Source organism: Cryptomeria japonica, chromosome 5 (genome assembly GCF_030272615.1).
Source record: "Cryptomeria japonica chromosome 5, Sugi_1.0, whole genome shotgun sequence".
NCBI classification, from domain to species: domain Eukaryota; kingdom Viridiplantae; phylum Streptophyta; class Pinopsida; order Cupressales; family Cupressaceae; genus Cryptomeria; species Cryptomeria japonica.
The window spans coordinates 797,565,119-797,591,913 of NC_081409.1; the positions used below are offsets into that span (position 1 = coordinate 797,565,119).

Sequence of the window (26,795 nt, forward strand, 5' to 3'; positions counted from 1 at the left end):
GGGCACAACATTCTTAAAATTTTATTGCATGTAAAAAAACTCAGACCCAGATATTATGTCAGAATCAGATCTGAATTTACCAACTAAAGAAATGGTTTTCAGATAATTTTCTGAGTTAAGAGACATACAACAACAACCTTAGTATCTACCCAAAAATGTTCAGTGCTGAAATGCAACAACTTCCCTTACATTTTCTGAGATAAAACAGAAATAGATATGCAGATTTTAATACCCAACTTGCCCAGAAGTCTGCTGTCCACAAACAGAAATAAATTATAGGGTTTATACATACCAAACATGCAAAGTTGTCATTGAAATGATGGCCAAGTTATAACGCCCAAAATCTGGGTTTCAAACCCTAGTGCAATTAATTACAAGGCCCTAAAATGCAGCTCCACGTTCAGGCACTCAGGTCTGCTGTAAACTGGCTAGGGTTTTCTGCTCCATATGGTAAAAATGTCTTCCAACAACTCACAAATCATGCTCCAATCTTAGGGCAGAGCCCTAATTAAATGATGATCACAAGCATCAAAATCGCTTCTTCAAGGATGGTGAACAGATCTGCCCCAAATCTGAAAATGAAATCAAACCCTAAGCTCCACAAAATCACCCAAATTTGTCCTCTAGGGCAAACCCCCCAACTTCCCTGAATCCCATCCCCTTGTACAATATGACACTCCAAATCTAAGGTGAAACCCTAGGCAAATAATAGTCCAACTTGCCAAATGAAGAAGCCCTAATATCTGATCTCCAAATCTGATGTAGAAATTCTGCTCTTTTCACCAATCAATTAACAATGAGGCACAAGTAGATCCCTGTCACGGAACCTCCAATGGATGAGCTAGGTTTCTGACCAACTCACTGAATTCACAAGGGTTGTCGTCCTTGGAATGAAGCTGAAACCAAGTTACAGCCAACGGGAAAATTATCCACAAGAAGAAATAAACTGAAGCATGCCTTCCTTCTTCCATTGAGCCTCCTGATAAAGGACTCCACAAAGCATCTAGAAAATTATGCCGACTTGGCCAACTTAAAAAAAAAATCATATTTTGGAGAGCTTAATTTAATAAAGTGACAAATAATAATATTTTATTATTATTTAATTAAATTAATTAATATTAAGTTGTATTTTTTGATATTTCTTTTATTTTTTTGACAACTTAATAAAAATCAATTCAATTAATTGTAACTAAAAATTAGGGACAAGTTGTCTATGAATGTTGATTATTGAATTAGATTCCTCATATGAATTTGTTCAAAAGCTCATTAAAGATTATCTATCATAGCAAAGGGATGTACAAAAATCAAAACTAACAAGAGGTAGTTATGTTATTAAAAGTGTGGTGCCAAATCTGTACCATGGAGCTCACACAAACTCTAGATTGTACTTGAACCTTTTCTATTTTGTAGATGGGTTGCAATAAAAAGGGAATCAAAGAGACTTTGAGAAGTAAGAAAGCAATTAAAACCAAAACCATCAAAGCCTTGTAGGACACATTGTGATCAACTTTGAGACCTTGACAATAACCTCAAGTGACTACTGCTTCAAAAACAATCAAAGGAAGTTGGAACCTCCAATGCAACTCAGTTAATAGAGGGTCTTGACCACCACTAAAACCATTTTTGTGTTGCAAATTGATCAAAATAAAAAGGAACCAAAAACCCTTGCTGAAAAAAGAAGGCATTTAAAACCAAAAATCACCAAAGCCTTATAGGAACCACAATACCAAGCCCAATGTCAAGATGGAGGTGACATATGCCTTTGAGACATTGACAGTCGCCCTTAAGTGATTGGAGATTCAAGAACAATTGAGGGAAGATGGAACCCCCATGAAATTCAACCAATGAAGAAGGGTCTTAACCATGAAACAATGTATAAACCCAAGCCATAGGCCGACAAAGTACATATAATAGAATATAACCAGAACACTTGTTAGTTTCAACATATAATAAAGGCAAACATTTGCAATAATCAAGTAACACATTTATCAATTCCATCATTAGAGCAATAGATCACAATGATTAGAAACCAGCAATAAGATTCAAATGAAATAAAGAGCATTTTGAAGATGTCATGGGACTCCCTCTAAAACCCTATCTAGAAGATAAATCCACAACAAATTTCCGACTTAAGGTTGGAGCCAAGCTTAAATCTAAAACAGAATTTTAACTTAAGGATGGATCAACAAACCAATAGATCAAAAGAGGAAATCTTCACGATTGTGAGGATTTGATACTTCATTTATGTTTGCATCTTCTTGCTCATCCTGAATTTGACAGTCCCTTGCAAAGTGGCCACACTTGTTGCATCGGAAGCATCGGATGTGGGATAAGTCTGTTGGTCTTTTCTTTGAAGGAGGGGTAGGAAAGCTGAAATCTCTATTTCTCTTGAAATCATTTTCATGGCTGCCTTCTTCTTAGCCAAGAGGACATGTTGCTCATCATAAGGGTTCTCAATTTTCCCTTTCGCAGCCAACCGAGACTCTTCTTGAATGCAATCTCCCATTAATTGATCAAACTTAGGAAGCTCAACTCTGGCACAAATTCCTTGAACAAATGGTTCCCAAGAGGGAGGAAGACCATTTAGGGTAGTCATACATAAGTCACTGTCTTCAATGCTCTTCCCAATCTTCTTCTACTACTTTGAGCTCTTACTTAGAAATTTCAATAGTTACAACTTTTCAAGAAAAGTGTAGCTACTCCATGATCAATTTGTTGTACACAGCAGGTGCATTCACCAAAAACTGAAGTGAAAGACTTTAATTGTTTAGACATACATGCATATATGTATGTGTGCGTGTGTGACTTCAATGACCTAGTACTAAATAAGCCATCATTGTATCAATATAACTTGTTTTTGTGGAACATGGATGCCTTTAATGAAAAATAATTGAATCAATAATCGAATGATATTGAATGAATTAATAACGATTATACAAGCTTATATAAAGGAATTACAAGACGGTGTTCTAAAAAGCACGAACCGTTAATCTAAAGCTTCAACATGAAGCTAAAACACTTGAAGCACTAAATAAAGATAAAAAGTAAAATCTAAAAAGCAAATTATGCGTTCTTATAAAAGACGCAATAGTTTCACTTAATGAACTAAAAAGCAAAAAGCTAAATGACCATTAATAAAAGAATTAAATATAACTAACATATAATTAAATTTTCTAAAACCTTCCCTTAATGGTCATTGTATCAACGAAGTACCCGATAGAAGACACTGTGGGTCTTTTGATCACAATCGCAAGAACACTCAGCTACTGTGGAGACCCTCCCAGGATCTACAAAGTGCTAATGACCAAGAATAGCAAGTTTCGATCAACTGATGTAACCCTCACACGCGAATTATAGAACTGTCACACACAAATTACAGAAGCTTGAAACCATGATTTTGAGGAAAAATCAGCAAACACTCCAACGAGCAACAAACATGATTTTAGATAAAAAACCACCAAAACTTTTGCAGAAGAGTACTAAGCACTGTTTGCTCCAGCAACTCCAAAAGAGCCTGCAAGATACCGCAGTTGCAGATGTTCGCCCCAGTGACTCCAGGTGCAACCCAAAACAAATTGTAACGAAGCATAATTTTTGTGGAAAAAATTGTTAAACCCTAAACACTGGATTTACAAATCATCGTTTTTGTGAAAAAAACGATAAAACCTAGATAACCAAAATCCCACGCGAACATCACAAATTACAAATGATAATTTTAATGGAAAAATTATAAACCCTACGAACAATTTTTGAGAAAAAAATTGTGAAAACCCTAAAACGTTGTGTGGCAAAACACCAAACATCACGCGGCAAAACCATGATTTTTGAAGAAAAAAACAAGCTTTCTCCCAAGATTTTGTGTAGAAAAAATGGTAAAAACCCTAAATAGGAACTAAAACCCTGAAACGATTTTTGAGGAAAAATTAAACAAAACCTCGATAAGTCGCGTGGCAAAACCCCAAACATCACACGGTAAAACACCAGACATCACGTGGCAAAACACCAGAGATCGCGGGGTAAACCATCAAACATCACGTGGCAAAACACCAGACGTCACACGGTAAAACATCACTCCCTGATTTTTAAGGAAAATCAAGCAAAACACTCCGATGATTTTTTGTGGAGAAAAATAAGAAAACCCATCCATGAAACCTAGAAAGATAATTTTTGTGAAAAAAATTAACAAAACTCAGAAAGTAATTTTTTCAAGGCCAAAATTCTAAAACCTAAAATAGTTCTTTCCTAAGGGAAAAACTATAAAAACCCGGCACTAATTTTTTGTTGAAAAAAAATCATAAAAACCCATCAGCGATCGAGCCACACAAAATTTTTGCGAGTTAAAAGAGGAACTTGTCGCCGCCATAAGCTGCCAAAAAAATAAAAATGGTGAATTTTCGAAAAAAAAAACAATGCTCAGAAATTGCGTGAAGAATGCACAATGTGGGTTTAAAATCCGCTAAAAATCACAAAAAAAAACTCAGCTGCGAAAAACAAAGATCACATCTACCAAAAAAAAGTTAAAAACGAAGTCACGGAAAGGAGAACGCCGCCACAAACAAAAACAGACTGACGAAAAAAAATGTGGGCCACAATTGCGGTCAAACGCAAGCTACGGAAAAGACAACGCGGGCTGCCAAAAAATCACATGCTGGAACTTCAAAAAAACGCAAGCTGTAGACTTTAGAAATTCCAACGCTCAAAACAAGAGGTTACAGCTTAGAAGGAAAACGCCAAAATTTTCAGCCAAACCATCACAATGGCAAAAAAAATTCCCTCCGAAATTTTGCAAAAAACCCTTAACAAATAAGGACAACCCACGCAATTTCCTCAGCAAAAAAAATCACCCACGAACCACGAGAAAACCCTAGCCGGAAGTCTCAGAACCAGACCTACAAAAAAATCTGCCCACAATCTGCCAAATTGCCCACAAACTAGAAGGAGCAATTAGATTTTTTTCATAAAAAAAACATTAAAAAAAATCTGGAAATTATTTCCAAGTAGCGCCTCCACGAATTTCACCAAACTCTAAAAAATCTCATCGATCCGCTCTCCTACCATGAATAACAATTGAATCAATAATCGAATGATATTGAATGAATTAATAACGAATATACAAGCGTATATAAAGGAATTAAAAGACGATGTTCTAAAAAGAACAAACTGTTAATCTAAAGCTTCAACATGAAGCTAAAACACTTAAAGTGCTAAATAAAGCTAAAAGCTAAAATCTTAAAAGCAAACTATGCATTCTTATAAAAGAAGCTAAGTTTCACTTAAGGAACTAAAAAGCAAAAAGTTAAATGACCATTAATAAAAGAATTAAATATAACTAACTAAAATATAATTAAATACTCTAATATTTGAAACTATATGAAACCCTTAATGGCATCACTTATTTATAAAATTATGATCCTAGACAGCAACACACCTATCATCCAACTAGGACTAAATTAGATAATGATGAACCAAGGAGACATGATGAGCAACCTATGTCCTACATTGAGCACCAACTATCAATGCCAAGCACTTCTTTTACTTGACAAGAAAAAACACAAGAGTTAATGGTTCACATTAGGGCATTCCAAAAAGTTTGAGATTCGTTTGGAGAGGACATCTAAGATTTAATATATAATAATAATTCTTGTAACAAAGCAACCTCATTGATCTTAATAAAGGCCTTCCAGGAACAATGTATTGAACTTTTAAGATTGATAGAGGTGTTTGGATGATATAATTTGTTAATTATAATTCTTTATTAAAAAAGGAGTAAGAAAAACATAAACATCTTGAATAGGAGTAACAAGAACTAGTTTGGTTGAAATCCCTCGTGCCAATAGAAATACACCACTGCCACCTCCGACAATACCCAAGAAGCTTCAAATAGACATGAACACACCTCAAGGAAAAACAATTTATTAGAAACAATAGATTGAGGAGCTAATGAAGCAAAGAGAGCAAAGGATTAACTGCATTATTGGACTATAAACAAAGAAGCACAAGATGGAGGCAAATGACATCTAAGAACCAAATCATGAGTTCAGCTCCAAAATACCGACCTACAATATATTGCCTTTCGTACAACATCCAAATGTTAAAAAGAACTCGTGATTTAGAATTAAGAAGATGCAACCAGCAAAGTATAATGGGACTAATGGGGTTGATGTATTGGAGGCATGGTTAATAGGAATGAACAAATTTTTTGAGTCAATGGACTTCACCTCTAACACCAAGGCCCATGTTGTGGTATATCAATTGGAAAGGGGCATACTTCTTAGGAACAATAAATTGAGGAGCTATTGAAGCAAACAAAACAAAGAGTTAACCACAGTATTGGACTATGACCAAAGAACCATAGAATAGAGACAAACAATATCTAAGACCCAAATTATGAGTTTGGCTCCAAAATAACAACCTACAATTATTTTCGCTCCACACAATGTCAAATAAGAAAGGATCCCATGATTGAAAATTCAAGAAGATACAACCATCAAAGTATAACGGGAGTAGTGGGGGTGATGTGGCAAAGACATGGCTAATAGGAATGAACAATTTTTTTGAGTCGATGGAGTTCAACTCAAACACCAAGGCTCGTGTTGCAGAATATCATTTGGAAAGCGATGTGTTTCTATAGTCGGAACATTTATTAGAAGTAATTTTATGAGCGAGATGACATGGGAAAAGTTTGTGATACAATTATGCAAAGAGTACTTATTACCTCTACACTATGATTAGAAGTTGACTAAATTTCATTTCGTATAGTGCGGAGCACTATTTCTAACATAGTATAAGGCCATACACACACACACACACACACAGTTCTTCTTTGCTATGTCCACTACATGGAGGAGGAAGGAGATCATGTGGAATATGCTTGGATTGGGTTTGTATAATGGCATTATGTGTGTGACTACGCACACATAGTCGAAAAACATGAATCAAACAATAGCAGCAACTATCATCGTTAAAAAAATAGAAAAGCAAACATGATTTAGATGTTTAATGCTCTCACCCACATAGGAAGTAAGAAAGGAGGTGTCCAAAAGGTTCTACAAGCAAGAACATGTTAAATTTAGAACCAGAATTATAAGAACTCAGAAATCTGAAACAAGGATTTATACAAGAACACAGAACAGAAAACTTATCCTGGGAAAACCCTCCACCTGAGGGTGAAAAACCCAGCCACACTGAAAATATCTTTATTATCAAAATAAATCAGATACAAAGCTGAAGTGGTCAGAAGTAATGATTGTTATCAAATTAACAATCAACGGAATGACTTCTACAAAGCATAACACACATATCCTCTTTCTACATATATAAAGAAAGGATTCAAATAAACAACCCAAACTCTGCTGAAGAATACCGCCTCCAAGTGCTATCACGACTGAAGACAGAAACAAGAGAAAAACATGGTCTTCCTACTAATTAACACGCTCACTGAATGTGACTCCTCTGTTCTGAAGATAACGAATACACTGAATAACACAAAGATGCAAAAGACAGATCGAACAACTGAACCTCTCGCCATCGGTAAATGACTCAATAAATAGACGAATAAAATATATGAAGAGAAGATCAAACGCCATGCGAAATAGAGAGACATCGGTTACATGACCGACAACAAAAGAAATAGCAACAGACGGAAACACATCCAACGGCAACTGCTGCCAACTCACTGAACTTCCATGAAGTCGAAAAAAACATATCCTTATGTGGTGATGGATATTAGAAGGAACGGAAAACACGAACATCATGCTTGAAGATGAACACAAAGATATCACAAATATGAAGCTCAACCAGCTATCGAGCAAAAGAGGAAGAGATTTCTGAAATAATGCGATCAGCAAAATGGTGTCTCACGAAGATACACGCATTAACAGAACAAATGTGGGAAAATCCAAAAGGAACAAGAACTTCAAGAGGTGCAATAGGATAACAGAACCAAGGACAGTAGGACATCAAGGTCAAAGTGGCAATCACAAAATATGTTTGTTTTGCAAGCACCATCTCCTAAAGCGAGTGTCCTATGAACCAAGATGAGACAACCAAACCACCAACTAGGATCTATGCAAAATTGACAAGCATGAAGTCAACAACCAAGCAACTCTAATAGAGCTTTAAGGTAATTTCATATTCAACATATTTCCATTTTGGCAAACTAGGAGCAACAGATAGTTTTATTTCTCTTGATGTTTAGAAGATGAAAAGCTAAGATCAAAACTTTAAATCAAGAAGAGAAGAACATGTTGTGTTGTAAAAACACACACCCCATTGCAAATGGGTGCCCCCACTTTTTCACTTGCTAGCTTAGTGATTTTGCTTAGTTTTAGCTTGGGAATAATTTTGTAGTCGTTAGCCTTTGTTTGTGAGAAGCTTTTATGTCTTGTTGGTTCGGGAATAAAGTGTTAGGCAACCCTTGGAATGTTTTAGAAGTGTGATGTCTTGTCCTTAGGGTGTGGACAAGTCAGCAATTCAGGCTACGAGTCTGGAATCCTTGATTGAGTTGTTGCAAAAATTGTCAAAATTGTCAAAAGTTGTCAAAAGTTGTCAAATCTTGCAAAATGTTGTCAAAACTGTCAAAATTGGGAAAACGTTGCAAAATTGTTGTCAAGAGCAAGTTGTTAAGGAATTGAGATTTTTGAAATGCAAAATAACTTGTAAATTCCTTAGTCAAAATGCAAATTCAATTTCAAATCTTTGTGTGAAGTGTGGAATATAAAAATTAAAATTCAAAGGCAAAGCCTCAATGTGGATTTGCAATCAAAGTTGTTTTTTCCTTAGAAAATCCACAAATTTCACTTGAAATTTTTCACAAAACATTTTGTCCATGCATATCCAGGATTAGCACCCCACATTCCTTGTATACTTGATCCTAGCGCTCAACTATCCTTACACTTCCCACTTTAGTGCTTGCAACTTTATGTCCAAGCTTGCTCATCGCTTGGAATTCCAGGTCAAAGTGTTTTTAGCGCCTCATAGTTTAGGACTCCTTGTCTCTAGTGCCTAGGTGTCTTGGATTAATGCTAAGTTTGGCTGAGTTGTGATTTTCAATGCATTGTTCAATGTTGGTTCAACTGACACATTGTTTTTAGTAGTTCATGGTAGTTTGTAGTTTAACTTTACATAAAACAGTATGGACTTACGTAACCTGAATTTTCTTATACATTTTCTCTTGTTACTAATTTTTCAAGTACTATATTGTATTTTCATTGCTGTCCCCAAATCCGTATTCATAGTTTCCCATCCCCAAAACCCATACCTCCGTTCACTATTTCAAAACTCCATGGAACATTCCCTTAAGTATAAAAATAAGCCCAAGAAAAAAGAATATCAAAACCACTTCTTGAATGACTCAATGACACCAAAAAAAGCCAAACATGGCACAGCAAATGTAGCAGGTCATGATTACTCAAGATCAATTGTAATTATTTATAGTGTTATGCCATTATACTCCTAACTAAAATGTCAATATTCTAAAAATGCCATTTACATTCTCAGTCTTATCAATTATGCATTGTTTCTATAAATTATATGATGTGTGTGTTTGAAACAAACTAAATTATAATTCCAAGTATTTTAAACCCCTTCAAGGAGGGAATAGACAAATTTAATTGGTTAAGCTTTTGTGAAGAATCTACATGAGTATTTTTAAAACTACAATTGGGAGCCAATTGATTTAAGAATTTGAACATAGACAACATATGTCCTAAGCAACAGAAAATGCTACTAACCAGTATGTCCTTTCGCAAATGAATAACCTCTTGAACTAACATATGTACGTGGATTCGGCAGTTGATGATTGCGCAGATATTCTGTTTGACCCTGTTATTATTACCACTAAAAGTTAATAACATACTAATTCTGACAAATTAAATTTTCCAAACTTAGCATAGATTTCACTTTCAAGAAACCCCTTTTGTAGACAGGCTTTCACATCCCAACCTTTGTGATTACGCATACATCCACATTACTGCCACTTCCTAGATCATTGAAGATTCCAGATCGGATAGCATCACAAACCAATGATATTCCCTCCTCTCTCTGCACAACAGATTAACAGAAACAGATTATTATACTTTACATCAATATACATATGAAAATTAAAAACATCATAAAAAACTAAGTGCCATTAGCATGTGGAATATTCTAACGTATCTAACAAATAACCAATTTCATTTCTAATGACTCCTATCCCCAAGACAAGAAATGCATAACCCTTATCGATGTGAAAATCCTAGAATGTATGTATGTGCTCAAGAGAAAATAAGAATGCAAGAATTTGTCGACAAATACCTTTGAATCAGAATCTGATCCTTTTTAGAACTACACAAATTTGGGATTTTGAATTACAATCAAGTCTCACAATAATTTTTGCAGGAGTCATATTTGGTAGACGTCGTGATGTCTTGTTTCCATGACCAACAACATATCCCAAAATAGAAAGTCAAAAATATAGAAATCCATATTAATTGTTAAAAAATAAATTTGGATTTAATTCATAAAAAGACAATATTCTCAACTGAAAGGCAGACCATGAGAGACCCCATTCTCATCCTCTCTTCCACCCATTCCTTCCTGACTCCAAAAGAATTGAACGCATTGAACTATGATGCATGCCAAGGATAATCAAGGGCAACCAAATAGATGATGATCTACCATAAACCACAATGGAAATAATATTGTCATCTTCTCCACAAATTGAGCTTCTCAATCAAGAATGAAACCAAATTTAATACAAAATAGCACTCTGTTATCTTAATACTGAGATTGATAAGGTGAAAATAGAAGGACATGTCATATTAGTAATCTATTAAACATAAATTTACAAGTGGATCAATAGAGATAGAAATCGCAAGACCTCACAGGTTAACACTAAGGTTTGCTCAAAAGATTGAGAAACCAACATGTTTTTGGAAAATCAAAGCAAGATTTTACCAGAAACTATAAAGTAGTTCTTCTGAAGTTGAAATGTAAAGAAGGATTTAATCAACTCTTATAATTCAACATAATTGTTGACCACCCCTCAAAACTATGGAGCTAAAGTAAGGAATAATGTTGAATGTGACTGCAATTGCTCCTATCCTTGTTATTAGTTGATAAAAATGGTAGTTTAAGGAAGTGTTTACAAGGAGGAGGGAAATGTTAATCTATTTTAAAAGGTTGCATTTCATTTCAAAATCAGTACTTTATTCATTTCATCTTCTAAAAAATGGAGCCCTCCTGCAATCAGCACCTAATAAGACGGAAGAATCTGCCGAACTTGGATCTAAAACCAGGCTCTAGAGAAGCCAAAAAGAAAAGGAATATGACCATGATAGAAAGTGCTGCACATGAGAAAAGGTGAAAGATAACACAGAGAGTATGGTGTACCTTTAAAGTTTCAGACCAAGAAAAAATGTTTTGCCCAACAATCCTATGATAAATGGTGGAACTCGAAGATCTGTTATTCTAGTATTACATAATTTATCATTTACTGTTTACAGATATATCTGATAAATTAAGTACAGGAAACAAACAATACATACCAGATACAGCAGTAAAATATATTTTTATTCGCACACGAAATTATTACAAAGAAGAAGACCAGACATGGTCGGCCAAGGATTACAATTAATCTGACTACACTATACTACCTTCCTTGGTGGTACGAAACATATTTAAAGGACCCAACCAGTTGCCAAGAAGAACACAACCATCAACCATGTAATGTCCCCACTTTGAAATACAATTTAATGGTAAATGATAATAATAAAATTAAAATTAAAATATAAAAGAATATAATTAAATTTTAATTAAGTTAATGAATGGCCAAAAACATGAAATGAAAAGTTGAGACTACCTCACACATGAAATATAAAAGGGAGAGGAGAACCTCATTTGAGGGGGATAATTTGGGAATCGGAGGTGCACATCTAATTTAAATAAAAATGCAGATCTGATTGTGAAAGGTTGTGTCCCTTTCAAAGGGGCAAAAATAATTAAGAGTTGCACTCTTTCAAAGGGTGTTGATGGTGAAAGGGTGTGCCTCTTACCAAAGGGACTACATGATGAAAAGGTGTGACCCCTCCCTCACATTGAGAGATATAAAGGAAAGGAATCCAAGCATCCAAGGAGATCACCATCGATCAGATCAAAGCGGAACTGTTATTAAGTTACAGGCAGTAATATCTTTGTTTTTGGTTGGGGATGTGCTTAATATATGAAGCCTGATAATGTTCTTATGCAGAATTCAGTAGTCATATTAATATAGATTGCAATGTGTACGACAGTCATACTTAGTTTCATATATATCCATAATACATGAATCGGTTGGAAAGAAATAGACTGCACTCAAAATTACATCAACATCACAGGCGGATCAGACTTAAAGCCACACCGAAACTGACTGATTGCTTATAACAGCATCTGGGTATGATTACCAGTGAATTCCTTATGCAGATCAAAAACACATACAAATAGATTAATATGCAGATATATACAGAAGTTCGATCTACAATCTGATCTGAATAGAAAAAGAATCAAAAGGGAGAATACTTTAGCAGAACAGAAAACAATAGAGGGGCAGCAAACTGTTTTGCCTATAAGAAGATAAAGGAACCCTCTCTCTAACCCTCCCTTATCAATTGAGAATAGTAATCTAGGGCAATATTTAGGGCAGTCCCAAAAAGGGACATTACAAACCAACCAACACATTAACTACCCAAGAGTGACAACCCACTTACTACGAACAATTAATACATTGGCAGATAACAAATATTATCAAACATAACAATAGTAATATTAATATAGATTGCAATATGTATGACGGTCATACTTAGTTTCATACATAGATGGCACACTCGCAGAGTACTCGGCGAGTTTCAAAAACTCGCCGAGTTTTTGAGCTCTGAGAGTTTTTGCAAAAAACTCGCCGAGTAAAGCGAGTTTCTTTTAAAAACTTGGCTAGAATTAAAAAAGAGGCCCAAACATGTAAAAAATTTATCAATTTTTGTTTTATCAGATCAGTTTCATTCTCTTCATCAGAATATACACATGAAATATAACATTTAAGTATAAGTGACATTTCAATATGTCTTTTTCCTTTCTTATACTTTATAGGGTGAAACTGCACTGATGGAAGTAGGGAGAATTTAACCTCCGAGTCTGATTAGGCTCCATATAACAACATAATTAGCATTGAAGAAATCCTGGTATTATACATTTTAGAGTTGAAAGTTTGAAACTATGAGTATGAATGATGAAATTTCAAATATTATGAATGTTTGAAACTAGTTTTAGCTAAGTTACCGGTTCCGGTTCGGATTCGGGTTCGGATTCGCGGATTCAGCAAAAAAAAAAAAAAAAATTGGGTACGGGTACGGGTTCGTCCGTACATATATATAATATATATATATATATATATATATATATATATATATATATATTTTTATTTTTTTTAATATATATATATATATGTTCAAACTTCAAACATCAAAATTATATATGTTCACAGTTCAAACATACAAATATGAAACATCAAACATACAATGTAACTTTCCCATACAATGATACATAAATCATAACAGATAAATCATAAATCATAAATCCATAATTGCCAATGCCAATAAATATTCTGATATTGATATATCATAAATCATAAATGTAATATCATATTCATAATTTGCAAAACAGATCATATTCAAGTTTCAAGTTTCAAAATGTGAAAATGTCATGACACAATAAAGTATAAAGTTAAACATTCAAATTACAAGCCATCTATGGGATTTAAATTCCATATTCATCTTCATCTGAAGCATCCAACCCAAGCCCACGGTCATCAAGTGGTTCAAATTCAGCATCAATTGAACCAATATCAAATGGAATGCCACTCCCACTAGCTATGTCTCTCTCAAATTCCATAACCGCCTCGTCTATAGAGACTTGGCAAAGTTGTGCAACTGTAGCATCTAAATCAGCACACTCAGGGGCTAGATCCCAATTCCTTGTTACACCCTCACTATATTCAGGGTCCTTATGTGACAACAAACGAAGGTTGGAGTGTACGTAGACCAAATCCTCATCTTTCTTTGCACCCAAACGATTACGTTTGACTGAGTGGATGAAGGAGTATGTACTCCAATTCCGCTCAGCTGAAGAAGAACTTGCAACCTGTTAAAAGTTAAAACATAGTTAGAAATTTATAAATTAAAATTATAAAATAAAAATATGATAGCATCAAATGGAATTGGAAAACTATAAAAATAAAAAATAAAAAGATACATACTTGGGAGTTAAGTTTAATTGCAAGAGGCTGCAAGTAAATGGAGCCTTGACCATGTACATACCACCACTCATCAGCATCCATCCCATATCTAGCATTAAGAGCTACAACATCATGATTTTTTGCAGATACAAATTGGCCAAACTCCCTCATGACAATATTTCTTGTCTCCTCATCTTGATATATCTTTTTAAAGGCAGCCCTATAGCCAGAAGCAACCTCTGCATCTCTATATGGTGGCACCCTCCTTGGTGTTGCAAGCATCTCTGCACTATAAAATTTTGGCGTCAAAGCAAATGCTAAGAGATGTAAGGGGGTGGTCATCTTGTTCCAACGGTCAACAACAATTTTCTGCACAACTTTGAAAAATGTTTCCGTTGGGTCATTTTCTTTTCTATTTATTACTTCTTTTATTTTTTCCACCATGCAATCCATGCCATCATAAATCTCGCCCAAACATGGGCGATCAGTATCAGCATACCTGATCATGCTCATGATGGGCTCAGTGAAATTCAAAACATATTCCACATCATCCCACCATTTCTCACTAAGGATCAATGCTCTTACTTTTAGAGCTCTTTCTGTGTGGGACTGCTTCCATACACTCCACAAGCTGTTGATGACCATAGAACTCAAGGCGTCTCGCACCTTCAAAAGTTGTCTTGCCAAACAAAACCCCCACCACCAGACACTGGCTTGATCATTGTTGTATAATGCCAAAGTGGTGAATCTTGATCAATTTTAAAGGGGGTATTTTCATTTCGGACATTTGCAACTGAACTAGAGCTTGCACTTGCACTTCCAGTTCCAGCCATTATGTATGATTATATGAATAGTGCACCTAAAATGAAAAGAGAATGCACAACATTATTGAAAAAAATTATTAAAATTTTGGTATTATAACCCCATACTATGCATACAAAGTGTAAAAAAATATACAAGACTTCTTTAAAAAAAATTTAAAAAACTTTAAAAAACTTTTTAAAAAAATTTAAAAATTTGAAAAAAACTTGGAAAAATTCTTGAAAACTTGAAAAAAATTCAGATTCACTTACCTTTAATGGCTAAATCTTTCTTCTCCAGTGATTCCTATGCCTTTGATGCGTGTCTCACACCTTCGTAGTCGTCACCTTCGAAGAAAAATACAAAAACTAAGAAGCCTGATTGTAGAGAAAAAATCTTCAAAAATGCAAGTAGAATAGGTTGAATGCATGTTTTGATGCATGAAATGCATCATAGAGGGGCGGATTAAGGTTTAGATGTAAAAATAAGATTAAAAAATTGTTTTTTTATTGTTTTTAATTGCTTGCTAACCCGTGGGCCCCGTTTTTGGGAACCCACGGGCTTGGGTTCACCCGGGTCCTCCTAGGTTCACCCGGGTCCTCCTGGGTTCGCCCTGGGTCCCACCCAGGTCCTGCCCAGGCGGCTGGGTTCCCTGTGGGTCCTGCATGGCAGGACCCACAGGGAACCCAGCCGCCTGGGTGGGACCCAAAGCGAACCAGGCTGGGACCAAGACCGGGCACAGACCAGGACCAGGACCAGGACCCAGCCAAAATAGGGGAGAACCGGTATCTGAGAGTTTTAGCTAGAGCTGGGAAGAGGAAGTTGTAACTGTAATTTGTAATGATGTATTTACTTTTGGTTTTACAAAAACTATTTACTATTTTGGTTCCAGCCATCAGCATTTCTCATGAGGATGCGATTTTGTAGACACTTTGCATTTAAATATATCTAGAATCAGCTTGTTTCTTTTGTGTTATCATTTATTGACTCATTGGATGCATCTTCTCATTAAATTTTGCAAAAAAAATGCATTTTTTATTAAAATTAAGCGTGTTTTTACGTTGCCGAGTTTTTCGCCGAGTTTTTTTCTCGAGGGCTTGGCGAGTCGAGCCGAGTCGCGCCGAGTCGCGAGTAGTTCAACTATGGTTTCATATATATCCATAATACACGAATCAGTTGGAAAGAAATAGACTGCACTCAGAATTACATCAACATCACAGGCAGATCAGACTTAAAGCCACACCGAAACTGACTGATTGCTTATAACAGCATCTGGGTATGATTACCAGTGAATTCCTTATGCAGATCGAAAACACATACAAATAGATTAATATGCAGATGGATATATACAGAAGTTCGATCTACACTCTGATCTGAATAGAAAAAGAATCAAAGGGGAGAATACTTTAGCAGAATAGAAAACAATAAAGGGACAGGCAAACTGTACTAGTCTCCAGGGGTACGATACGGCTCTCCTGGTAACTATGAACAATAGTCATTTTATGCCGACTACATTTACTTTCAGGTTTTTATAATGAGTAACAAGCACTATTATCCTGCAAACCATTGTGTGGTTATGACTCATGAGCACCATGCTGGTAAAATGAAATCTGTTTTGAATCTGACCCACTAAGAATCACTTGGTTCTACAGGCTCTTCTATGTATAAATTCATTACTGAGAAACCCTCTTGCTACTGTAAACAGTTGTAGTTTTGTGAACCATTTCCCTACTTGACTCATTTGTGGACATGGTTGCATTCTCCAGCAAAATGAAATGTTATAATACAGCTATGTTTTCAACAGCATGCGTGCAAGTGAAGAAGCATAGTTAATCCAGGATGCAAAGATCCTCCAACAAAATACATTCCAGCATATAAATACATGTGTGCCTGTGTATTCAAGCTATGTTACTGGGTCATGTTTAGGGTGCCGTCATTGTACCAAATACAATGGGTACGGGTACAGGCACAGATCTTGCCTAGGTTCACTCATGGCACAGCCCTGCTGTCTCAAGTACCAAGTGGTATGTCTAGGTACCTAGAATCATAGTATACAAACTCACCTATCCCTGTTGGCCAAGTTTTGGGTGAGTAGGAGTCTCCAAACCCAGTAGGCACTCGCTAAAACAAAGTGTACAAAAAAAATTCTGAATGCAGAACAGATAACCATACACAACAAAAACGTGCCAAAACTACAGCATAAACACTGAAAACACATGATTTTCTCACATCTGAGTATTCTAGTGAAAAATACAGCGGTTTTCCTCTTTCTAAAAATTATGAAATGGTACATGCCATGAAGGTATGTATGGTTTCAAAGTTTTTCATTTAAGCTTGGTGGCCAGGGCTGCCCCCGAACCCTGTCAGGTGCACTGCCCTTGGACCCCACAAGGGGCAATGCCTCTTTATACTGCTAGGTGCACTGCCCCCAAACACCCACTAGACTCATTTGATACATTTTATAGCCGTTTTGCTTAATATTTATGTTTTTTCCCTGAGTTGGAAAATTTTGGTCTTCCAAGCCTGACTCGAGTCTGAGTTTGCAAACTATGCCTGGAACAGCAAGGTCATGCCCTAGGCAAACCTAGGCTGGACCTATCACTTTTTTTAAACGATGCCATATTTCTTTTGCCATGCTATTTAGATGTACACACAGGTTACTAGAGACAATAAGTACTCCTGATTCTCAAGGATGAACTAACCATATTACACTTCAGTTATTTTTGGTCAGGGTGTTCAATTCCTTGAAAACAGCAGAAAATAAAGAATGCATCGAGGCATTCCCAAAATTGGCGGTCAAGAGGCTCTTAATGGCTAAGTTAGCTTAGAGGACTCAAAATCGATTCAGGCTCACAAAACATGTGCCAAAACTCCCAATATGAATGTCACGAATTGATAATTGCCATTCCAAATTTATCTTCTGAAGGTGATTAGTCAACTCCGGATCTGTGTTCAGTTATGGAGTCATTATCAGTCCACTCTGGAGCTGGCTCTGACAGTGCCAACCAGTTTAGAATCATTATAGATTGTCATTCTCCAGCCCCAAATTCTTTTGCTCTGACCGGCCTTGCATTTTTCACAAAAGAATAGAGACATATATAGAAAATAAGATTTGCACAATTAATTAGGCCTATTTGCATGAAGAGGAAATAAGTAAAGGAACATAATAAATTCTACTTTATAACAGCCTCAAGTCATTAGTCCTACATTAAGTTAACCATTATAATTGTTTTAATAGGAAAGTATGCAGTGTCTTTTGATAATGCATGATTCATTATTTTTGTCTCATTACCTAGCACCTTGATTGCTTGCTAATCCATACCAACAAATTGAAAAGTGGGCGGCCCATATGGTTGCTTGCCCAGACTTCTCCAAGTGTCTCCTGGAACTATGTCCACACCATTAAGAGTTTTTAAATATTCCACCAATAAAGGATTGCTACAGTAGTGTGGGTTCATCTCAGGGATCATCGTGTAAGAATCTGGTCTCTTCGATGATAGCAAAAATTGATAAAAGCTATATAATATTGCATCAAATTTCAGAACTAACAGATCAATTCATGGCCTCTGCATGGTGTTGGCTCAGCTAAATAACACCCATAGCAATTAGAGGCCAATATGGTAATCAGATGATTATGCAGGTTATCCTAAGGTCATGAGGCATATAAGTAATGTTCGAAGAGTCTCAGTGGTAGGGAAAATAATGATATGATGAAGACCAGAAGATGTGATGCTATCCGCTTCTTTCCTTCAATTGACAAATATGAAATCAGCACTCAGAGATGCGATAGCCTGGGTGATCATATGGTGCAACCAAACACATGGCAACAATATTGAAGTATAAACCAGCAACAATGATAATCCCACAGGCATAAGGAACAGAGCACAATGAATTGCCTTTGACACTGCCATTTACCAATAGTGCTCAAGCTATAAGAGCAGTTGAAACCAAAGAAGCATTAATCGTTTGGGGAATTAATCGGCAAAACAAAAGTATAAGATTTTTTGAAAAAATCGGGACAAATCGGGAAAAAATCGGCAAAAAATCGGATTAAAAAAAGGGTTAAAAATTATAGAAAAAGAGACAATACTCTCTTTTTAAAATTAAGGGCATTTCCATAGCACAAATATGTAGGTAGGTTGCCGAATTGGAATCATAATCGGGGTAAGTGGGTACAATACATTGGTATGTCAAAATTTTTTGGAGGAACTCGGTACGTTTGGTACATTTGTACAAAAAACATATAAAAAATAAATATATTTTTAAAATTAAATATAGTATAAATTAAATATATATTAATTATATATTAAAAATGATATATTATACATTATAAATTAAAAATAAATATTATTATATTTACATTTATTAATGGTCTATAAAGATACGAATTTTGAATTTTTAATTTTTAAATTATTTATATTTCTAATTTACAATTTTATTAAATTATATAATTATTCTATATAATTTAATAAATGACACACTAATAGCTGGTAAATTTCCAAACAAAGCAATAATGGCGAGCGAAGGTGGCGAATTCAGCAGAGGCAGCGGCAGCAGCAGGCTTCTAACCGGCAAGTAGTTTGTTGTGGCTCCAATCCAAGGTAAGGGAGGTCAGGGGAAGATTAGATCATTGAGCGATGAAGCTGACGAAGCCTTTCCAATCGAAGCAATGAGGAACTAGATTGCCGGCAAGCGACCAGCTCTTGAGTCAACAGCAAGGAAAGATCAGATCCCAAGCCAGCCATGGAAGGTGGATGTACCTAATCCCATGTAGAGAAGGTGTAGGGATCTAAGACCACAAAGGAAAATAGATATCAGTCATCCCTACACAAATAGTAACCTCAGGCCAATAAACTTGAAGCATGGAAGAAGAATGGCTTTTCATGGAGCAATGATGGTTGGTTTCGTAATGCAAAGCTTCCTTCTACTGAATTGGTGCGCAATTGGAGTTCAATATTAAATCCCAATTCCTCTGTATCAAAGACAAAAAGATTTAACATCCCTAATTGTCATAGCCAAGGTTTCAACCCTCCATCGGGTAATGGCCCTAAAAAGTTTCGGAATGGGTGGTTTAGGCAAGACAGAACTTCGCGAGCCGATCATGCAGAGGTCTGGCGGTCCATTGATCCGACCAGAAACCAGCAATCTAACTTGGATTGAGTGGGGCAAAATGAACCCTAGCAAAGATACCAACCATTGGTTTATCCAGACATTCACAAACCGGTAAGGAAAATCTCGAGACCCACTGTTAATTTGGATGATAACAAGATCAATTTGGCTAGGTCAAATCTTCAAGATTACTGTTTTTTTACTAAATGGGGTGGAGGTAAATGGTTAAGGTGAAATTTTGAGAAAAGGTGTAGATCGCAATGGGGGGAGGACATTAACTTTAATGTTCTCCCAAATGCTTACTATCTGATTGAATTTATAAAAAAAGAGGACATATAGAATGCTAAAAATAAAGGTCCTTATACTTTGGATGGGATTGGAGTGCATATTATTGATTTGAAACCTAATTTCAATCCCCGGTTTCATACCTTACCAGAAAGCACAGCCTGGTTAAGGCTATACAACTGCCCATCGGACTATTGGCACATTGAGATTATTAAAGACATTTGCAAAGAGCTTGGCACTTGTGTATCTGTCGATGACATTTTGGAGGATAGGGTTTGGGGTAGTTTTATCAAGATATGCATTAATACCGGCCAAATTTTCCAAAATCCCAAAAGAAGTCAAAATTATTGGTACCGGCAAGGTATGGATTCAAAGGATCGACAGAGAAGATCAGTTGCACCTTTGCCCCAAATGCTTCTCAAGGGAACATATTGGTCTTGAATGTGAAGTTTCGGTCTCTATCTTAAGAAGTTATGTTTGTGTGCAAACTAAGTCGACTGATGTGAAGTCACATAAGGAAAATACAAAAAAACTGGGAACAAATGATGTAGAACAATCCTCGGCGGCCAGTATGAAGGAGATGGAAATTAATAATCCTGTTGATAATTCTCCACTCATTGTATCTAGCCAGCAACAAATCCATACTGACAACAGTGATAGTGCTCAAGCTCTACTAGCTCTATTGGAAGATGCTAAATCCCTTCAAAATGAAAGTGCAACAAAGCTTGCAGCTTCTCTTTCCTTAGAATCCACTAAGGCCAGTGAATTTATGGTGACGGAGGAATCCTCTACCAATTGATCCAAACACCTCTGGTGCTTTGGGCAAGAAAGGCATCACCACTGACTTGGAAGAAGGAGAAATTGTTTCCTCTGCCTCGGAATGGGAAGAAATTTTTGAACCAGTTGCCAACCTTATAATGGATAACACTGCAAAAGGTTTTGGTAAGACTGCTTCATATATTAATTTTCCAAACTTTAAACCAAAGGGCAAAAGGGGGCACAAATCAAGGAAAACAATGCTGAAAATCGCAAGTGTGGCTAGTGGGCAGTCCAAACTTAATTTAGGGAAGGGGACTCCCCTTCCCCAGGATCAATGAGGCTACTATCCTGGAATGTCAGGGGCCTTAATACCCCTGACAAATGGCACTTAATTAAGAACCAGATTGATGAGACTAAGGGAGATATTTGGGTATTACAGGAAACTAAATGGAGTCAAGCTGAGATAGAAAAAAAAATGAAAACATGGAAATAATGGAAAGGTCTATTGAGACAATCCGAGGGAGCCTCTGGTGGTATGGGAATATCTGGAATCCTATGAATGTTAAAGTCACACTCCTTGGAGAAGACAAATATTGGCAACATTGTCTGGTCACTAGTTTATGCAAAAATGAGAGTTTCAATCTCTTTAATGTCTACGAACCTTCTACTGCTAATGACAAACGAGAGCTTTGGGCACTTCTATCAAACAAATTCCAAAATATTTCTAAGGGCAGTTGTGTGTTTGCAGGCGACTTCAATGCTATCCTGGCAGGCAATGAAAAGAAGGGTGGTATTCAGAGGATTGGTACGGTTCAGAAAGACTTCCAGGAATTTGTAGAAAAGAGTCAGCTATTGGATGTTGCCCCGAAGAATGGAACCTTCACATGGACAAATAGGAGAACCGGTTTCACTAACATTGCAAAACGTCTAGACCGATTTATGGTGGCCGATTATTGGCTTGAACAAAATCTTATTCTTGAATCAACTATTCTACCCCTTGTAGGATCGAATCATTTCCCTATTTGCCTAAATGTGTCTATACGACAATCCGAGGGTGGCAACCCTTTCCGGTTTGAGATGATGTAGCTCAGAGTGCCAGAACTACATGAATTGATAGCAGCATGGTGGAATGAGCCGATACTAGGAAATAACTCGAGGTTGTTCAAGCTAAATAAGAAGCTCAAGTATATTAAGATCAAAATCAAAGAGTGGAATTTGAGTCAATTCCAAAACATCCATAAGGAGAAACTCAGGGTCACGGCAGACCTGGAGGAAATAACCAATTCTGTCATAAAGACAGGCATGAATGAAGAACTTTTCAAAAGGTAGAGATCTCTTAAGACTGAGCTAAATGAAATTCTTCAACATGAAGAAATTCACTGGACGCGGAAATCTAGGGAACTTTGGCTCAAGGATGGGGAGAGAAATTCCAAGTTCTTCCACAGATCAAATAAGACTTTAGGCCCTAATGGTTTTCCTGCGGCCTTCTTTCCGCGTTTCTGGGACATTATTACCCAGAACCTACACCTAGCAGTAGAAGAATCTGGAAAAAGAATGACTATGCTGGGAGCTATCAATCACACCTTTCTAGCTTTAATCCCAAGAAAGAAGAACCTTCAGCAAATGGGTGATTTTAGACCAATTTCATTATGCAATTCAATCTACAAAATAGTAACAAAGATCATTGCCAACAGAATGAAACCTCTTCCAAAACATATTATTTCAGATGAGCAGAGTGGCTTTGCCCCTGGACGCTCTATTGTTGAAGGCATCATCATTGCTCATGAAACACTCCACAATGCAAGGCAAACTAAAGATTCTTGTATGATTTTAAAGTTGGATATTATGAAAGCATATGATATGGTGGACAGGGAATTTCTTGTAGAAGTATTGAGGAAATTTAGCTTCTGCAATGAATGGATCACATGGGTCAAGAATTGTCTATCAACACCCAAATTCTCAGTTTTGGTTAATGGTTCATCTCATGGTTTCTTCCCTTCAACAAGAGGTATTCGCCAAGGGGATCCTATGTCGCCATTTTTGTTTATAATTTTGGCTGAAGCCTTAGGTTGGTTGATTAAATCTCTTCACCATAATGGTTGTTGGCTGGGTGTCAATGTGGCTACAGGAGTTGAACATTCAACCCACTTGCAATTTGCTAATGATATTATTATGTTTGGAGTCTCTAGTAGAAGAGAGGCAAGGACTATAAATACTTGCCTAGATCACTATTGCAAGGCATCAAGGCAAAAAATCAATTGGAACAAGTACTATAAATACTTGCCTAGATCACTATTGCAAGGCATCAGGGCAAAAAATCAATTGGAACAAGTCAGAAGTTTTCTTTATCAACACTTTGCCGAATATGCAAGGTGTTCTATCAAGGATCCTCAATTTAAGAGTTGCAAACTTTCCACGTAAATTCCTTGGGACTCCTCTTTTCATTGGCAGTAATAAGATTTGCTATTGGACGCATCTTATTGAGAAATGTAAATCTAGGCTTGAAAATTGGAAAGGGAAGTGGTTATCATCTGTCGGTACGATTACTATGATAAAATCAGTCCTCTGCAATACCGGTTTTTTCCATGGAATGCAAAGAAATCATAAGCGATCGGGTCGGTTGGGATGTTAGAAATGGGAGGAATGCATAGGTCCCTTGCATTTGGCAACATTGTCTGGTCGTTGTTTGGAGCAATGGTAGGGGGTTTTCTTCCTGGTTCTTTCCCCTTACGGCTCTTTCTGAACCAAGTTTGTATTTTTCAAATTTTGATTAATACAAGGGTGCTGCCCCTCTACAGTTATTTATCTATTAAAAAAATAAAAATGACACACTAATATAATATATAATAATTTCAATTTACATATTATTTTATATATATTAATTTTATATTATAAATTAAATAATATACATTATAAATTAAAAATAAATATTATTATATTTACTTTTATTAATGGTCTATAAAGATACAAATTTTTTATTTTTTATTTTTTAATTATTTATATTTCAAATTTACAATTTTATTAAATTATATAATTATTCTATATAGTTTAATAAATGACACACTAATATAATATATAATAGTTTTAATTTACATATTATTTTATATATATTAATTATATATTAAAAATTCGTAATAATATACATTATAAATTAAAAATAAATATTATTATATTTAAATTTATTAATGGTCTATAAAGATACGAATTTTTAATTTATAATTTTTTAATTATTTATATTTCTAATCTAAAATTTTATTAAATTATACAATTATTCTATATAATTTAATAAATGACACACTAATATAATATATAATAATCTTAATTTACAAATTATTATATAATGTTAATTATTAAATTATTTTTAATTATATATTAAACATATAGTAAATAATAATATAAATGAATGTAAGAATTGTCGCTTATAATTTTTTTTACAGACATATAAAGTTTATAATCCCCCAAATTAGATGTCATAGTTTCTAATTTAGAGTTCAGAATTTAATTTAAAGTTCTCGATAATATAAAGTTACCAAAAATAAGGAAACCATGGAAAGCTTATTCTCGTCAGGTGAAACAACGAGACAAGGTGAGGCTCTTATTCAGCAATACAGAAAGTCATTAAGGTTTTGCAGAGGTTGAAACGTCCGGCAAAAAATTAAGGACAAAAATTTCGAACCCTAACCGATTCCATGCAAACTATACCCAGAATCGGTCTATTTTCAGAGGTGATTTTTAGGGTTTGTCATTCTTTTAGCCGAGCAAATATTTTGCAATTTTTAAACACGATTATGCAAAGTTCTACCCGAAATTAATCGGCCAAAGTCATTGACTAATAGTCAACGATTTTTTGGCCTGACTTTGGGGAAAAAAATCGGCATTTCTAACAATTCGCGATTATTCACGATTAATCGCGACTCAATGCCGACTTTTGCTTCTTTGGTTGAAACACCTCATCGAAGATTAAAACAAATGTAAATATGTGGTGCACCATCAAAGGAACCAGTAGCACCAATGTGGCACAAAGGAAGAATTAAATAGTGTCAAAAATGGAATGATTTGACTATGAAACTAAGGCCAATTACAAAGAAATACCCACATGGCAGTTTAAGAAGAATACCTATGAAATATGGCACCTCTTTAATGAAGTCCCAGCACAACAAAACAAGCAACACCTAGCAAAGAGGTTTTAATACCTGGTGTACAAATTTGGAAGCTGCCAAATGATTAAAATAGCGACCAACTACAGATATAGAAAGCAATGAACTCATGGCATTTTCAATCAAAATTAGCATGCCATTTTCAAGTTTGGTGCAACGGCAATATAAGGTGGCACAAGAAATAATAAATAGTGCCTATGTTACAATTAGCAATGCAGCAATTCAAATATGGCTACCAATGTCAAAACAATGGCACAGCAATTGAAAGTGAAGCACCATTTTGATGGAATTGTGTGTAAACTGGTGTAGCCACCAAGAATATGGCACAAAGGAATGAAGACATGGTGTTGCATCTCTAAAGCACAACCAAGATAAATAGTCCATGGAAGTTTCAAATGAGGCAAAATACTTAATACATCTTGACTACAAGTCACTGAAAAAACACCAACCATATGGAGCCACTTGAAGAACCACACACATGGTTCTAGTAAGTGGGACGAATAGACATTTAAAAAGTAAAGTCACAAACAAATAAACAATCAGGGGCAAACATAGTGAGGGTGCAGCCCTAAAAAATTGTCAAAACATTTATTCCAGAAAAATTTTATGAAGTTCCAACGACTTGAACAAAATGGCAAATAGAGAGGGCCCCCACTTTGTTGAATGGACCCAATCATTAGCTCATAAGGAGTCTTGCAAGGACATAAGGTTTACAGAAATATTATTTTGGAAGGAGTCTTTTAATATTCCATAAACTGCAACGAAAAGAAAATGTTTTGGAGGCAAGATCAATCCAAATTTCAAAAGCAAAGACAAAAGGGAGCCCTACCATTGGCTATAGAAAGCCATTCAAGCTTCTCAAGGCCCTCCATAGAATGAAGGAAATACTAATTTATTTCCTAAAAGCATAAAGCCGAGGAAAGATAAAGTGAGATCTTACTTAATAAACAAAATTTAATCCACGCTATTAGATTGAACTGAATAAAGGCAATCTGATGCTCTAGAGGGCTTCGAGCAAAAAGGTAAAATTAAAGATGGGAGAAGCACTACCATTCATCCATAGACTCCAACTTAGCAAGAAATAGTATATTTTAATCATTTGATTAAAATACATTTTAGGAACTATTAATATCTTCATACAATCCCCCCATCTTCCAAGTTGATCCCACAACCTTTTCCAAACGATGAAGAATCCAAAATGTCAAATCAATCATCCTTTGTAAAAATATCAAGCCTTCAAGCCCATTTGGTGATGCCCTTCCTCCTACTTCTAGTAAGAAGAGCATCAATTGTCCATTGAGTGCCATCATCGACTAAAACCTATCCTTCAATTTGGTGTTCCTCAACTTCTAATTTTTGTCCTTTACTCTTCCCAAGAACTCCAAAATTTTGCTTTGAGATGTGATTCATGAATTTAGAGACACTATAGTAATAAAGAATGG

General features: G+C 35.6%; 2 protein-coding genes across 2 annotated transcripts in view; both read right to left on the reverse strand.

Moving 5' to 3' along the window:
* The window catches only part of LOC131075583 (proteasome subunit beta type-7-B), a 74,830-nt gene that overhangs the window by 22,428 nt on the left and 25,607 nt on the right, over positions 1 to 26,795 (reverse strand). Inside the window, exons 7-8 of the mRNA XM_058012427.2 lie at positions 9,943 to 10,041; positions 9,732 to 9,822 (exon numbers count right to left, since the gene is read on the reverse strand). Of these exons, the coding sequence (XP_057868410.1) occupies positions 9,732 to 9,822; positions 9,943 to 10,041 (190 nt within the window). The remainder of the gene's footprint in view (positions 1 to 9,731; positions 9,823 to 9,942; positions 10,042 to 26,795) is intronic.
* LOC131876416 (uncharacterized) lies at positions 13,686 to 15,414 on the reverse strand. The gene is made up of 3 exons (XM_059221754.1): positions 15,316 to 15,414; positions 14,264 to 15,101; positions 13,686 to 14,148 (listed from the first exon to the last, which is right to left on the reverse strand). The coding sequence occupies exons 2-3, from the start codon at positions 14,885 to 14,887 to the stop codon at positions 13,765 to 13,767; spliced, it is 1,008 nt and encodes a 335-aa protein (XP_059077737.1). The 5' UTR covers positions 14,888 to 15,101; positions 15,316 to 15,414; the 3' UTR covers positions 13,686 to 13,764.

Coding starts and splice junctions, on each gene's coding strand:
- LOC131876416 (XM_059221754.1), bottom strand. CDS start 14,887: ATGGTCATCAACAGCTTGTGGAGTGTATGGAAGCAGTCCCACACAGAA. Junction 14,149..14,263: donor CAATTAAACTTAACTCCCAA/GTATGTATCTTT, acceptor AACTTTTAACAG/GTTGCAAGTTCTTCTTCAGC.